The sequence below is a fragment of the Podarcis liolepis genome, assembly GCF_965112155.1.
Source record: "Podarcis liolepis genome assembly, chromosome: 1".
NCBI classification, from domain to species: Eukaryota; Metazoa; Chordata; class Lepidosauria; order Squamata; family Lacertidae; genus Podarcis; species Podarcis liolepis.
Window position 1 is genome coordinate 68,831,926 of NC_139554.1, and position 14,732 is coordinate 68,846,657.

Genomic DNA, 14,732 nt, shown 5'->3' on the forward strand with positions numbered 1-14,732 from the left:
TAAAACCAGATTAAAATGGCTCTAGGATCTTGAAGCTGAGCTGTCACCCCATACTTTGACCCATAAACATATACCGTATTGGCCCGAATATAAGCCGCACTTCCCCCCACCCCCCAAATTCCAACTGTGAAAAGTTAAAGTGTGGCTTATATTTGCGAGCTTACAAAAATATTCCAGTATGCAGCCAGGAGCACGGGGCAAACAGTGCCAGGAGCGCGGCAAAGTGGTGCCCGCCCCACGCATAGTCCCCCATCCTCTCCCCCAAGGCCAGAAAAGGAGAGAGCGAGGAAGGGGAAAGGCTGCCGGCAACATAATATGGCTCCCCCCGCCCATTTACACAGCTAGGAGTGCAGGCCAAACAACACCAGGAGCGCGATGAAGTGGTGCCCGCCCTGCACGTAGTCCCCTATTCTCTCCCCCAAGGCCAGGACAGGAGAAAGTGAGGAAGGGAGCAGCTTATATTCGGGTATTGTCTTTTTTTCTCCCCCCCCCCCCCCACTTTTAAATGTGTGGCTTATATTCAGGTGCGGCCAATATAATCGGGCCAATATGGTAAGCTATATGCTAATATATTAGCATAGTAATTACTGGATCACTGGAACATTTCATTCAGTTAACAAATACATATCCATATGCTGTTATACTGTCAGACTTACAGAATACAGTAATCTTGGACTCTTTTTAGCCATAAAAATGTATAGCAGAGGAAGCAGCTGTCAAAACTTCCCTTCATTGTCCTGCATTCTGCTTAGCTTTTCCGTAACTCAACATGCCACCTGGTTGTTCCAGCTCAGTCTTCCACTATCCTCTTACTACTTTGCTGGGAATGTATATAAGATATGATGGTGATAGTATTGTGATCTAATTAGAAATAGGGGATACTTTGTGTGGAGGAAGATAACTGGTTAGAATGCATATCCTAAGCAGAGAAATTATTCGTGTTCTATCAGCCAGTTCTGTGAGACTTGGTTGTAAGTCACTTTCTATTGCCTTGGGAAAGGTAAAGCTACTAACAAATTTAATAAATAAAGTACCATTTTTTTAAAAAAAAAAAGAGCTGTGGGGATAAATGGGTATGAAAGGTGGGGACACAGAGAAGCTATGTAAAAACTATTGAATGAACACTGAAAGCAATTGTATTTGTATGCTGCTTCTGTATCCATCCATGACTCAAAGGGATTTGTGAATGTAAACAGGCCTAAATAGTACCTTGCAGCATTTGTCCTGGACCTGTTACAACTTTTCATATTTTTAACTTTCTCGCATTATTATCTTTAAACTGAAGTTGTGTGTTTATTATTATTATTATTATTATTATTATTATTATTATTATTATTTATACCCCACCCATCTGGCTGGGTTTCCCACTCTTGGCGGCTCCCAACAGAATATTAAAAACATGATAAAACATCCAACATAAAAAACTTCCCTAAACAGGGCTGCCTTCAGATGTCTTCTAAAAGTCAGTTGTTTATTTCCTTGACATCTGAGGGGAGGGTGTTCCACAGGGCTGGCACCACTGCCAAGAAGGTCCTCTGCCTGGTTCCCTGCAACCTCACTTCTCGCAGTGAGGGAACCGCCAGAAGGTCCTTGGAGCTGGACCTCAGTGTCCGGGCTGAACGATGGGGGTGGAGAAGCTCCTTCAGGTTAATAACTTTAAGATGTTCTTTCAGAGTAACCTGATGGCCAAATACTTTTATAGTATTTGCCCTGTTTCTTCCAAAAACTTTATATATGTAACTTTACACCAGGCAAAAAGCTATGAGATAGAAAATAATTCCTGCCAACCTAGCAGTTCAAAAACATACCAGTGCAAGTAGATAAATAGGTATCACTGCGGTGGGAAAGTAAACAGCGTTTCCATGCGCTCTGGCACTCATCACAGTGTCCCGTTGCACCAGAAGCAGTTTAGTCATGCTGGCCACATGACCCAGAAAGGTGTCTCTGGACCAACGCCGGCTCCCTTGGCCTGAAGCAAGATGAAAGCCATACCCCAGAATACTCAGAATGTCCACCTCCTTTCTATGTTTACTGTTCTATGCTCACATAAAGTCTGTTTTGCCAGTATATAGGTACTGACAGTTCCTGATTTTTAACATTTATCTCCTTTTCATTTAGAGCATCAGGGTTCATACATGTTTGGCCTTTGCTGAGTCCTGGGCAGTGCTGAGTTTCTGGTTTGAACTGAGTATTGTTATTAATGCTGAATTCAGTAAATCTAGAGAGTAATTAAATTCTTTGTGTTATATTAAGCACCCAAAATAAACAATGAACTAATATCATTTGAGTTTGTTTCTACTTCCTAAAATTACTGTCAGTTTACTAGGCAGATGTACCAGTTTTCTTGGAATAATATCTCAAAATGTCTCTTCCACTTTAAACTGTCTCTTAATCAAGCCTGTTTCCCATTCCTATTAAGATGTTGCATTATAAAACTTTTACAACCTCTGTACTGGGCTGTGCCAACCACCATAATCTTTCAGAAAAGCTTTCTCAAAGTTGTTGACCCATTTTTGTGGATTAGTCTCACTAGGTTACAGATTATTTCTTTTGTTAAGCTTTTAATTATAACCTATTCTAAGATCCCGGAACCTGTTGCATCATATTGGTTAGAGAATTTATTGATCTTGGTAAATACCCTAATCCAGTGTCTATAATTGCTCATTTTATTTAAGCATCTTACAGTCACTGTTTTTAGACTTCTGAAACATTGTACCATGGAATAATATTGTAATAGTTTGAACAATGAACTATGCACTTTTGTGTGCATGCGTGTCTCTTAAATCATTTTCTTAAAAAGAACAACAGGAAGCAGGCTGATTGATTGCATTTTTTAAAAGTAGGAAGTCAGATATTTTAGTGCAAATTACATATCATTTCAAATACTTGAAAACAGTGAAGGTCAGTCAGGAAACCTCTGTTCAAAAATTTCCAGCATATGGATAATGTTCAACAGGATGTATGCTTGACTATGGAATCTTAATCTGTAATAATCAACATGAGAAAGATTGTTGATATGTTTTTGTGTTGTCTAGTCTGTTTGTGCCCTGGCTAGTCAGTGTCACGGATGTACCTTGAAGTTCAAGGTTACCAACAAATATAGTTCTGCCTTCCAGCATGAGGAAGCAACACTGATCTGTCTTCAGAAGTTGCTGTTGCAATACGTTATCATTCAGGAGCTGAAAAGGACCTTTTGCTTGTTTATTTCATTGACTTGTTTAAGGAAGGAAGAGAAGTAAACATTTATTACATTTAGCTCTTAGGACTTACAATAGCAGATGTAGGCTCCTTTAAAAATGCAGAATATTTGAATATATTCTGTAGCTCAGTTTACAGGACAATCCTATACATGTTTACTTGGAAGAAAGCCCCTTTGGATTTAGTAGGGCTTATACCCGGGTAGTATAAGTGAGTATAGGATTGCAGTCATCAGCTCCCATGTGTTTTTTGTTTTGCAGACATCAAAAGGTTAGAAAACTGTTTTTATAAAGCCTACCTTTATATGCCCCTCAGGCATATGTAAACTGTTACTCTCAAAATATACACCTCTAAATAAAAATACACCCAATTATATTTATTTTATTTAATAAAATGTCTATACTCTTTAATTCCCAAAATATAAAGTTGTTTATAGTCATGATTTTAATTAAATCAGTTGTGGCTTTAATTTTAAAAAACGCATTTATAAGGATTTTTTAAATAAAAAAAATCTGAAGCTTATCTGTTTTGTTTGTGTACTGCGGTGGAGAACATCTAATCCCATGTACTATCAAGTACTATATATGTAAGTAGTAGGAAGTGCCTTGCACTGCCTATAAAGTCAAAGAAACCAGAAAATATTGTGATTTTTATATGGATAGAGTAATTTATGAGTTTTAGGGCTGCACGCAAACACACCAAGTGTGGGTATGCTAATGTTTAATTAGGTTTGGTCTGCTGTCTTGATTCTGCATGATAACTAGCATCCAAATATAGACAAAGAGGGTTCCGTCTTGGCAACCATCATGCCAAATTGAGCAATGATATTTTCAAAGCCAGCTGAACTGTCACACCCAATTTGGCAAAGTCACATAAAACTGGCTGACAGTTTCTTCAGAGGTGTACAGATTAATGTAGTTTGGACATTTAATGCCAAATTGGACAAAGTCATTTCAAAGTTGTGTTTCAGTCCACCATTTTGGTTCAATGGCAGCGAATGTTCCAAAGTCAATGAAAACCGCCACCCCCACATCAGGAATCCTCATGCCAGGTTTGGTAATGATATCTTAAGAGGCATCCAGACCTATAGAGAACAGACGGACAGACAAACCACTTTCCAAAATAGTGGCTTTAGATAATCTGAACATAAGTAATTTTTAAAGACCATTGTAGCAGTGGCCAGAAGTGAAGAGTTAAATTACATGAACAACAACCCAGTCACAATCTGGCATCCAAAGTATGTGAAACTGATCCCAATTGTCTGAATATATAACCCTCTACTCAGGCTTTGTGATTTAAAAAACAAAATACAATTTATCTTACCCTTCAACTGTCCCATTTTATCTGGGTCAACCACAGATTTAAAAGCTCTGCTAGCAAGAAACCCCACGGTCTAACAGTTCTACTTTTAAAGCAGCAGCCAGTTTGGTATTGAGCAGAATACATGTAGGTGTTAGCTGCAGCTGAAGCGGCCATGATTTGTACGACTTGTTGACCAGAGTTGTATATACATGGATATATTTCATCTATAGGGATGCAAAAAGCTGTAATTTTTGGTAATTGTAAAAGTTCTGTTGAAAGCAAAGAAACTGTCAAAATTTGCATGATGCATTTATTTATGTAGAAAATAAAGGAAGTTATACTAGTGATCAGCACACTTTCAGTGTTTTAATACCGTACATGCTTTCTTTTTAAAAAATGTGTAGTGTTGTAGGGATTGTTTGGCTTTCACATACTCTGTCGTCTTTGAACTCTGTAAAATGTTGGCTTCTAAATAGTAACATGTTCAGTGTGTGGTTTTTGTTTTTTTGCAATGTCACCAAGTGATGAAGGCGAAATTGATGAACTCCAGATCTTGTACAGCTGAAACCATATACTCAAGCCCTTCATTAGTTTAAATGAAAAACTTATGGAACATATTTACTTGCTTCCAAGAACAAATTCCTGCAGGTAGAAAAATGCTTACTCACCCCAACTGCAATTTTGAGTTACAGAAGAAGCTACTTGCAGAATGTGATATATCATGAGCCTGCCTTATGAGCTGTAAAACCTCTAGAAAGAAAATTAAGGAATGACTGAATCTGAAAGTTTGTGGTTGCCATTGATTCACTTATTTTACTCACATTTAGGGTAGGCTCCTCAGCACTTCTGCTACACCTCCACCTGGAGAACTGCAGCCTGTTTGAGAGCCAGAAGATTTAGCCATCTAGCTCTACTTGTAAAGAGCAAGAATTTGCCCCAGCTATGGCAGGTTTCGGGGGGGGGGGGGAGCCTACTCATTTGGAGGTGGTAGGCCACTAATTTCAGACCAGGATGTAATTAGGGCAAGAGCATGCACCCATCCACTCCGAGTTGTGGATAGGCTTTTTTCTAGGTGAGAGATTGGAGTAACCAGAGTGGGGGTGCAGAATGTGAGCTAACAGCCTTCCAAGTGAGAAGAGGAATGCTGGGGAGCTGTATCTGTATTGAGAGTACTGAATGCAGCTCACAAATGTATATCCAGTGTGATTGGTTGGTATTTGGTGATTTTGCTACTGTGTATTGCTTTGATTGCTGTATATCATGCCCACCTCTCTCTACCAGAACCATTTTTTTCTGCATAGCCTTTGGTTTCTCTGCTGACTTGTAATGGCATTTGCGCTCATTCTTCACTTCCTTTTCTGGTCTTACCTTCCCTCAATTGTTTCTTCACTGTCTATTTTAGATCATATGTTTCTTGGGTGCAGGGACCTATCTATGCTGCCCATATAGCTCTTTTAAATTTTCTTTGGCACTGATAAGTGTGGCTGGTATAAACAGAATTATTATAATTATCTATTTATTTAAACATCACCAGAGTGCATTATAATAGAAATAAGATCTGTTGAAGCAATGTATGTCTTCTAATTCAACCCTGTGCATAAGAATGATTTTAAAGGGAAAATGTTGATCTGGGTTAATAGTCTCTTGAGCAGCTAAAGCATTAGAAGTAAACCATTTCTTTCAAACCCTTTCATTTGTCATAATCTTTTGCCATGCATTGCTGTCACGTAATTAAAAAAAACCAAACTTTTCCCCACTGCTTGCTTTTGCATACTGCAAGAGAGAAAACAGGGGAAACAACAGGTCAGGGGCTATTTCCTGCATACCAGGGGAGGTGGTGGAGAATGACACCCAAAGTATGCAAGAAACTTGTGGGTTAAAAAAGCACATACTACTTTCCTCAAATCTCCAGAAATCCCATGTTACCATCATGCTGACAGTCGGTATCAGCTCTAGTAGAGAATGTAGGCAGAGGTCCTCAGCCAGTGAGGACTGACAAGCTGACTGAAAAGCCAGCTGCTTCTGTTTAGCCTGTGGTCCCAAGAAGATAGAAGCTGCCCCATGTAAGGCATTTAGCTTTCCTCAAGCCCAGTTGTTTTAGGCTGTGTGAGTGACTGACTGCACAATTTACAGTTTCAATGATGGGGAGCGGGGGAATTATCTTCATAGAATCATAAGATTGCAGAGTTGGAAAGGACCACGAAGGCCATCTAGTTCAACCCCCTGCAATACAGGAATCCTGCCCACAGCTATCCCTGGGTCAGCTCAAACCACCAACCTTCTGGTTAACAGCTAAATGCACTGGGATATACACAGGGCTGTGCACCGAAGAGCAGAATTTTTCTCTCCAAATTTAGACCCCTTAAAGTTGCAGGCACTGTAGGGGGAGGGTGGAATCTGCAGAAATTGTCTCCCAATAGCAGGAGTATCACATGGGTGAAATTCCTCTCCAGTGATGCTCCTGCCAGTGGGAATAAAGTCTGAATTCCAAGCCATAGCATTGTAGTACTTGTAAGCATTTTAATCTGTAATTGGATCCTTAAAAGGTCATTGACACTTAAGACCTAGGCAGGTTATTGCAAGTAATTTTTCAAAAACTAATGTGACGTTAGTACGTTAGTTAGTTAGTTAGTTATTAAATTTGTATACCACCCCCCATCTGCAGATCTTAGGGCAGTTCACAATATATAAAACCACAAAATATATAGTAAAAATAAGAACAACAAACCAATAATCCCATATAAAATGCCTTCAGAATTCCATCGTTGAGGAAGTGTTTCCAAATATGATGACACCTAACAGCTACCACATGTTGCAAGTTATGCACTTCACTCTCACCGCAACTTGGAGTTTCTAAAAATAAAACAAATCTAGCACATAACGTAGTAGTACATTCTTTAATAGGGCAGGCCCAAAACATCTTGCTGCCTGAGGCAAAGGACAATATGTGTTTCTTCCTCCCCACCCACCCTCCTGTACAGCAGCAGACTGGACTGACAATTGAAACTTACTTCAAGGCTAACAATTGAATAATGTCCTCCTTGTGCAGCTGGCTAGTTTAGGGGGTGTATGACATGCATGTAGCACACATAGCTCCAATCTGCAGCAGAGGAGGATGGGTGGGGGGCAGGCTTAGGAGGAATGACTGAGCAAGGTGCCTAAAACAAGCTGCTGCTTGAGATCTTTGCCTCCCTTTTCCAAATAGTAGGGCTGGCCCCAGGGCATTAGAATGTTTAGACATTGTATTGGTATACTGTTTATGTCTGGAATAAGTTATTGTCTGTCTTTTTTTAGTAGCATTTGATTCATTAACTCAATTAATGTGAGAGTTGTTTAGATTTTACAGCCAGCTAATCTTTTACAGTCGCTTGCATAACCTGTGTTGGCTTCTGTTCAGACTTAAAACTTTCAGTTTATACTTTACAGATAACTTCTAGTAGACATTTTCTGTTCTTCCGCTGACAACAACAACCTAATGTATTCAGAGACCCGTTATGTAAAGGTTGATACATTAAGCTTGGTTGATAAGTTAACCACTTGCCTGGCTCCGGAAGCGCAAATACTTGTACAAAATGCCATTTCAGGTCACTATTGAGCACTGTTAGGAAAATAGGATCAAATATCCTGAAAGACATCTAACACAAAATATTCCAACCATAGGGAAATAATCATAGAGGAGCGGACCAGCCTTAAAATAAAAGAAACAAACAAACAAAACTTGAGTGTCACGGAAAAGAGAAAATCCCCAAGACGTAGGACATTATATTCTTACCACAGATTTTCCTAAAGTGACTCCAAAAATGTTAATTACTTTATTTTAACTTTTATTTGGCAGTGCATTTCTATCTTCTAAAATTTGTTTGTGTTTTTTTTTGTAAAGGAATTCAAAATGTGCTGAGTCTGTTCTGCGCAGTTCTTACAGAAAATAAGGTCCTCTTTCATTCTGCAAGTTTCCAAAGACTGAGCGATGCCAGTAGAGCACTTGAATCTTTAATGTTTCCTCTCAAATATAGGTAAGCTCTTTTGTGCAGCTCGTGGCATTGAGGAACACCAAATCCATATTGGATTAGATATTAGACATTTTTACAGAAGATTATGTTACTGCATGCAACTTATTTCCTTTTAATACATTTCAAAGCATTGAGATCTATTCTCATCTAAGAGTTAGCATCAGAACTGAAATTCAGAAATTCAAAATTAGAATCCTGATTGAAAAACGTATTTTCAAATATATTGTTCAAAAGAGGTTGGTAGCTATATCAGGTTATATTCATACGTTTTGTTACATGGAAAACAGTAAAATGCATTATATTTTGCATTCAAAAGCCAGAATTAACAACAGTGTTTAAAGAATGTAATACTCAACATTTCTAAGATTTCGAACTCCAGAAATACAATCTTATATTAGATTCTCATGTAATCTGGTTTAAAGCCAATGTAGACCTTAGCACATTGGGGAAACTTGGTGTGCTGAAGATGCTTAAACATATTTCAACTTTCACTGGTTGTCTCTTTCTGCCTCCCAGTTCCAGGAAGGGTTGGTCTTATTTTAAATCTGTTATTTTAAATCTGTTCAGATCTATCTGAAGTGGACAGACACTATCGTGGTTAGTGTGTAGGTGTTACACTCATACTGTGTTTCCAAAGGGGTAGCTCTGTTAGTCTGCTGCAGCAAAAACAACAAGAGCCTCATTGCATTCTTGAAGGCTCACAAAATTTATTACAGCTTAAGCCTTCATGGACTACAGTCCACTTTATCAGATGCAACTTTATCAGATTTTAATATTTGTGCATAACAACATTCATAGCTGGGGTGCCCACAATATGCATTAGCAACATCATAGATTTGTGGCTGTGGGAACACCCAGGGTGATAATGAACTACTTATGAAGGCCATGAACCTCGTCTAGGTACAACTTATTACCATTAACAGATCTTCAGAATTCCTTCTGCTTAAATGAGCATAAATTATTTGCCTAGTTTGTATTGTTAATTTTCACATTAGTAGACTGTACATTATTGAAATAACTTTTATATTCCATAACTGTTTAAAATATATTTACATAGGGTTATCTGTAAAATACAGATTAACTAGTGAACTGACAGTCATTTTAAATGAATACTTGCTGTCTAAATATTGATAATCCAAAAATCAGATTTTTCTATCTGTGACTCATGGATAAATAATATTGTGTTGGGGTGGGAAGTAATTTCTAAATGGTTGAGTCAAGTGATTCTGTAGATAAATATGTGTTTGCTGCTATAGTGCAAATAGTGTGTGATTTTTATTTTTATTTTAAAAAAGGTGTATATATGGGAAATCGTAAGTATAAGAAAGCTACTTCATGTAATATGTTATGTTCAACAAGTTGCTACAGTTTTTCCCTTCACTTTTCCCCCAGTTACCCATACATTCCAATTCTCCCTGCACAGCTGCTTGAAGTTCTCAGCTCACCCACACCCTTTATTATTGGTGTGCATTCTGTCTTCCGTAATGAGATTCATGAACTTGTGAGTATATTCAACCAAGTTTATCCCTGCTTATGTTGCCATACAGAGAAATGATTGAGCATAAAATTCAGGTAGATCATCTTCATAATAAAAAGAACTGTAACAAGCAAGTGGATAAAGCAAATTAACGACATAAAATGGTTTTAAATGTATTTTTAGTCATCCCATAAACAAACATAAGTGTATGCAAATACAAAATAGAAGAAAACAAAAGATGGTTTACTATTTAAAATTTATCTATCATCCATTTTTTTAGATAATGCACATATTTATTTGTTGCAGTACACAACATCTTGGTAGATCCTTTCCCTCCTGTGAAATAGAGAAAAGGAGATATTTATTCTATGATAAATACTTAACATTTTTTATCTGCTGCCTGCTTTTTTAGAAACATGTCTGTCAATAATAATGTTTTAGTTGATCTAATCAATCCATTGAGTACATGCTGCAGTTCTATTCAATATCAATACTTCAACTGTGCCCCTAGTAGTGCACTGTTTATCAGGATACAGGTTTCCATATTTTGCTTCTAATACATCATCAAAACTGTGGTTTGTTACAGGTGGTGTTCTCATTCACTCTAGGTACAGGTCCATGCAGGAGTGAGTTAGGCATGGGTTCAGGTTTCAGCAAAGCAATGTCAGCAAAGCAAGTTTCAGGTTCCAATGAGGCAAAGTTAAGCCAAGCCAAGTTCAGGTTCCAACGATGCATGTTCAGACAAAGCAAGTTAGCACCCTGGATAGCTCCATGTGCACCTCTGGCTGAAGCATCAGAGGAGGAAGCTCAAATTATGTTGCTTCAACAGCAAGCAAACCTACAGTGAGCCTTCAGTAGAGCCCTAGCTCTGTGACTAGCCCCCACCCCACCAGATGAGCAAAGCTTCTTCAGTTAAAAGGGCCTAGCCTGCTTTTACAGTCATCAACTTCATTGCAGCAGTTTTTTTGGGGGGGGGATTTCTGGGTTGGGGTCATTTGAAAGGAGCCTAAAATTTCCTGGCAAAACAGGCTTCTCTTACACCTGGGCTTTCATGGATCTGGGGATGTCTAGGTCTGTTTTCAGTGTAGTTCCCTCCCACCTGCTGATGCTCCTTGTGAATTCATGACCTCATCCCCTGAAATAGGGAGTCAGAACCAGAGGTCACAACACAGTTATCAAGAGGCATCCCATGAGATTTTTCTGCTGTTTTTTTAAAAACATTTCAATTGTGTTCCTATCCATTATGTGAAGTTTCATATAACATTTTCATTCATTTGCCATTGTCTTTCAGTTAGATGTAATTATAGCAGATCTGGATGGTGGTACAATAAAAATTCCCGAATGTATTCATCTCTCCCAGCTCCCCGAACCACTACTCCACCAGACTCAAACTGCCCTCTCTCTAGTAAGTCTAATTTCCAATATTACCCTTTAATGCATCACTTTTGTTTTCTCAATTTGTTACCAAATAACATAAAGAGGCAAATATTTCATACTAATATGCTAGACCAACATAGACCAAGCATAAATACAAAGCAAGAATCACCAGGAAATTGTAAAGGAAACATTTATTTGTTTTATACCCCTTGTTACATACACCTTCAACTCTGTCTGTCCTGTTTCCCCCTTTACAGACTTAAAAGGCCAATAGTTGCTTTATTGTTGAGAGTTGCTTTATTGTTGAGTTATAATTATTTTCTTACTCGTCATTGCTTGATTTTTTTTAGAGTCTTTTTGTCTGTTCAGTCTCATAGGAGGGAGGAGGTAAGGATCTAAATGGGATGCAAGCCTTTGCTGTCAGGCTTAATATGAAATATGTTTGTGGAAGGGTCTATATTAAGAAAAATAAACTTAGGAAAATGTTGCCAACAGAGTGCTTCTTTTGAATTTTTGTTCTTTAAAATTGTAGGTTTTACATCCAGATTTGGAAACAGCAGATTATGCATTTCCTCCTCCTCGAACAGCTCTGTCACATTCCAAAATGTTGGTAAGACCCAGTTATTTCTAGCTTTGTAATAAACAGAAAAAATAATGCTTTTCCTGAAATGAAGGTTTTCCTTTTACTGTATTCTTCATAAATACTTTATAATTATTACATTTTTTCATCATTTCATTTTAACATATTTTTTTTTACAATTGCTATTAAATTGAAGGGCACTATCTGACAAGGCAGTGTATCCAACCAAGTTCTACTCAGAGTAGACACATTGAAATTAATGCCACACATTGAAATTAATTTCAGTGCGTCTACTCTACATAGGACTAGCATCCTATATCTTTATACTGGTTTATGAGGTTATACAGTACCTCATCAGTGTCCTCTGATGTAAGCCCGCATTGTACTTTCTATCATTGAAATTTAGCACTAATGCAAATTCAGAATACCACTTACACACAATACTGCATTTTTAATGGAAAACTAATAAGAATCAAAGAATGATAGAGTCGGAAGGGACCCTGAGAGCCATCTAGTCCAACCCTTCAATGCAGGAATCTCAACATGCAGATTTGTGCTCTTCTTCTTCTTCCTGAGTAGATTACTAATGATGGATCCTTCTGGCAGCCAAACTGCTGCTCATACAGATAATCTGGACTTCCCACCTGGTTGGGCACCACTTACTTTCTTGATGTGCAAGGGATGAAGCGGGAGAATCAGAGAACAAGGCAGAGCTCAGGAGACTGATTGGAATCATCATGTTTCCTTATCCTTAAATGTCAGGTAGATTTAATACCTCAGGAGGTATGAGTAACAAAGCCCAGGCATTGTTGGTATTACTCTTTGTGATGCCATCCATTCTGGCAAGAAGCTGTCCAGAAGTAGCAATAGGTTAAATTCTGGTTTAGGCTAAGCTTGGAACATTTTTATTCCTAACTGAAAGGTAAATCTTTCACCTTTCAAGAGCTAATGAAAGATCTTTCTAAAATGTACTTTAGATGTTAAACAAAGATGTCACACTCTGACTGTTGTTTTTATTGGGCCATTGGAGTTCATATGAAAGGATTTTATACTTTTACACTTTACCATACCAGTTGCGCCTCTTGGTATGTTATGCCTAAAGACAGAGGAAGCATTTTTCTCTTAGTTTGTGTTTAATAGAAGATAGTTGCACTCAATTTGCTTGTCTTTTCACAGGATAAAGAAGTGCGGGGTGTCTTTCTTAGGTTATTTGCACAGCTTTTCCAAGGATATAGATCTTGTCTTCAGCTAATCAGGATTCATTCAGAACCTGTCATAAACTTTCACAAGGTAAAAGCAAAGCTAAGTTATCAGCTTCTAGATGATCATGCATTTTTTTGTTGTTTTTAAGAGGTTAAAAAAGTCTTAGAATTATTAGTGCAGCAGTTGTCTTGCATAGGTCAGTGATGTGGTTTGATACTCCACTGTAGATTAGTTTGCTGAATCCTGATATGTTTTTTCTGCATACTTTAGCCTACAGATAGCAGTTAAACTAAAAAATGAAATGGTGATCACTTTGTCTACCCCTTTGCTCTTGAAAGCAACAGTACACTCATTAACCTCCAACACATTAACATGCACCATCCAGTTGATAACAATGTGCAACTAGCAGAGATTAGGAGTGAATAATGTGTATCATATTAAATGTTAATTCACAATTCAGTGAATAGTTTTGTAAAATAATCCAGATGGCTCCAGCAAGTGAGCCAAAATAAGGAAGAATAAACAAGCTAGCATTTCCTAGCCTATTTGACCATTGGGGGGATTTTTTTGACCGCAGCCGGACATTGAGCATGAAGCAAAACTCATCTGCCAAGTTGTTTTTCCATCAGACTTTTTCCCTGACCTTCTATAGCACAAGTCTGCCCCACCCAGCATTCCATCTTCATTTGTCCTATTGCATGCTCCAATGCCCTAGAAGAAGGGGAAGGGGGCATCATATTAGGTGGCTCAAGAAAACCTTCAAATAGTACCATATCCCAATGGATCCAGTGAGAATCAAGATTGAAAATGCTCATGTTTTATCGTCACCTAATTTTGCTTTAGTACTAGTTAGTTGTTGTTTTTTACCCCACAGCTGTTAAATGCATTTAATATGTAACTTTTACATCTTACCTTGCATAATTTTGTTTGCTGAAAGAAAACAGAGTTCTGAATGCATTCCAAACATATTTGGAATGAGAATGTGTGTGTTGATGGAAAATTTTCTGTTTACAGTAACCTTGATGCTATGCAAGTTCACTGTTTGGTTTTATAAAAAGCGTTAGGCGCTCATTCTTTGCTTTTGTATCTTACTTTCTATTGCAACCATCTTTTTGTGTTTGCTTGTTTTGACTCTTAAGTACAATGATATGAAAAAATGTGTTTACATGGTTAACATTTACTTGTTTCCACAGGCAGCCTTCTTGGGCCAGAGAGGCTTGATTGAGAATGATTTTCTTACCAAAATCCTGAATGGAATGGCATTTGCTGGTTTTGTGTCAGAGAGAGGTCCTCCTTACAGATCCTGTGATCTCTTTGATGAGGTAGAAACATTTTAAAAGAAATAGGAAAGTGAGAGAAAATATTCATACTTAAATTTCTGTAACAATTTTTTCTGTCATAAAAATAATGCTTTTGTCACATTATTTGTGTATCACATTTATACCCCACCTTTCCTCCAATGAATAAAATGGCATACATGGTTCTCCCCTCCCCCTCCATTTTTATCCCCACGGCCATTCTGTCAGGTAGGCTGGGCAGTGACTAGCCCAAGGTTCATGGCTGAGTGTGGATTTGAACCCTAGTC

At 38.0% G+C, this 14,732-nt stretch overlaps 1 protein-coding gene across 5 annotated transcripts in view; it reads left to right on the top strand.

The window, feature by feature from the left end:
• Positions 1-14,732, top strand: part of SBF2 (SET binding factor 2) — a 230,333-nt gene that overhangs the window by 131,396 nt on the left and 84,205 nt on the right. For all 5 annotated transcript variants that reach the window (XM_083476221.1, XM_083476222.1, XM_083476223.1 and 2 more), the window contains 6 exons: positions 8,381-8,513; positions 9,903-10,011; positions 11,279-11,392; positions 11,897-11,974; positions 13,121-13,234; positions 14,341-14,469. In XM_083476221.1, coding sequence (XP_083332347.1) covers positions 8,381-8,513; positions 9,903-10,011; positions 11,279-11,392; positions 11,897-11,974; positions 13,121-13,234; positions 14,341-14,469 — 677 coding nt within the window. The remainder of the gene's footprint in view (positions 1-8,380; positions 8,514-9,902; positions 10,012-11,278; positions 11,393-11,896; positions 11,975-13,120; positions 13,235-14,340; positions 14,470-14,732) is intronic.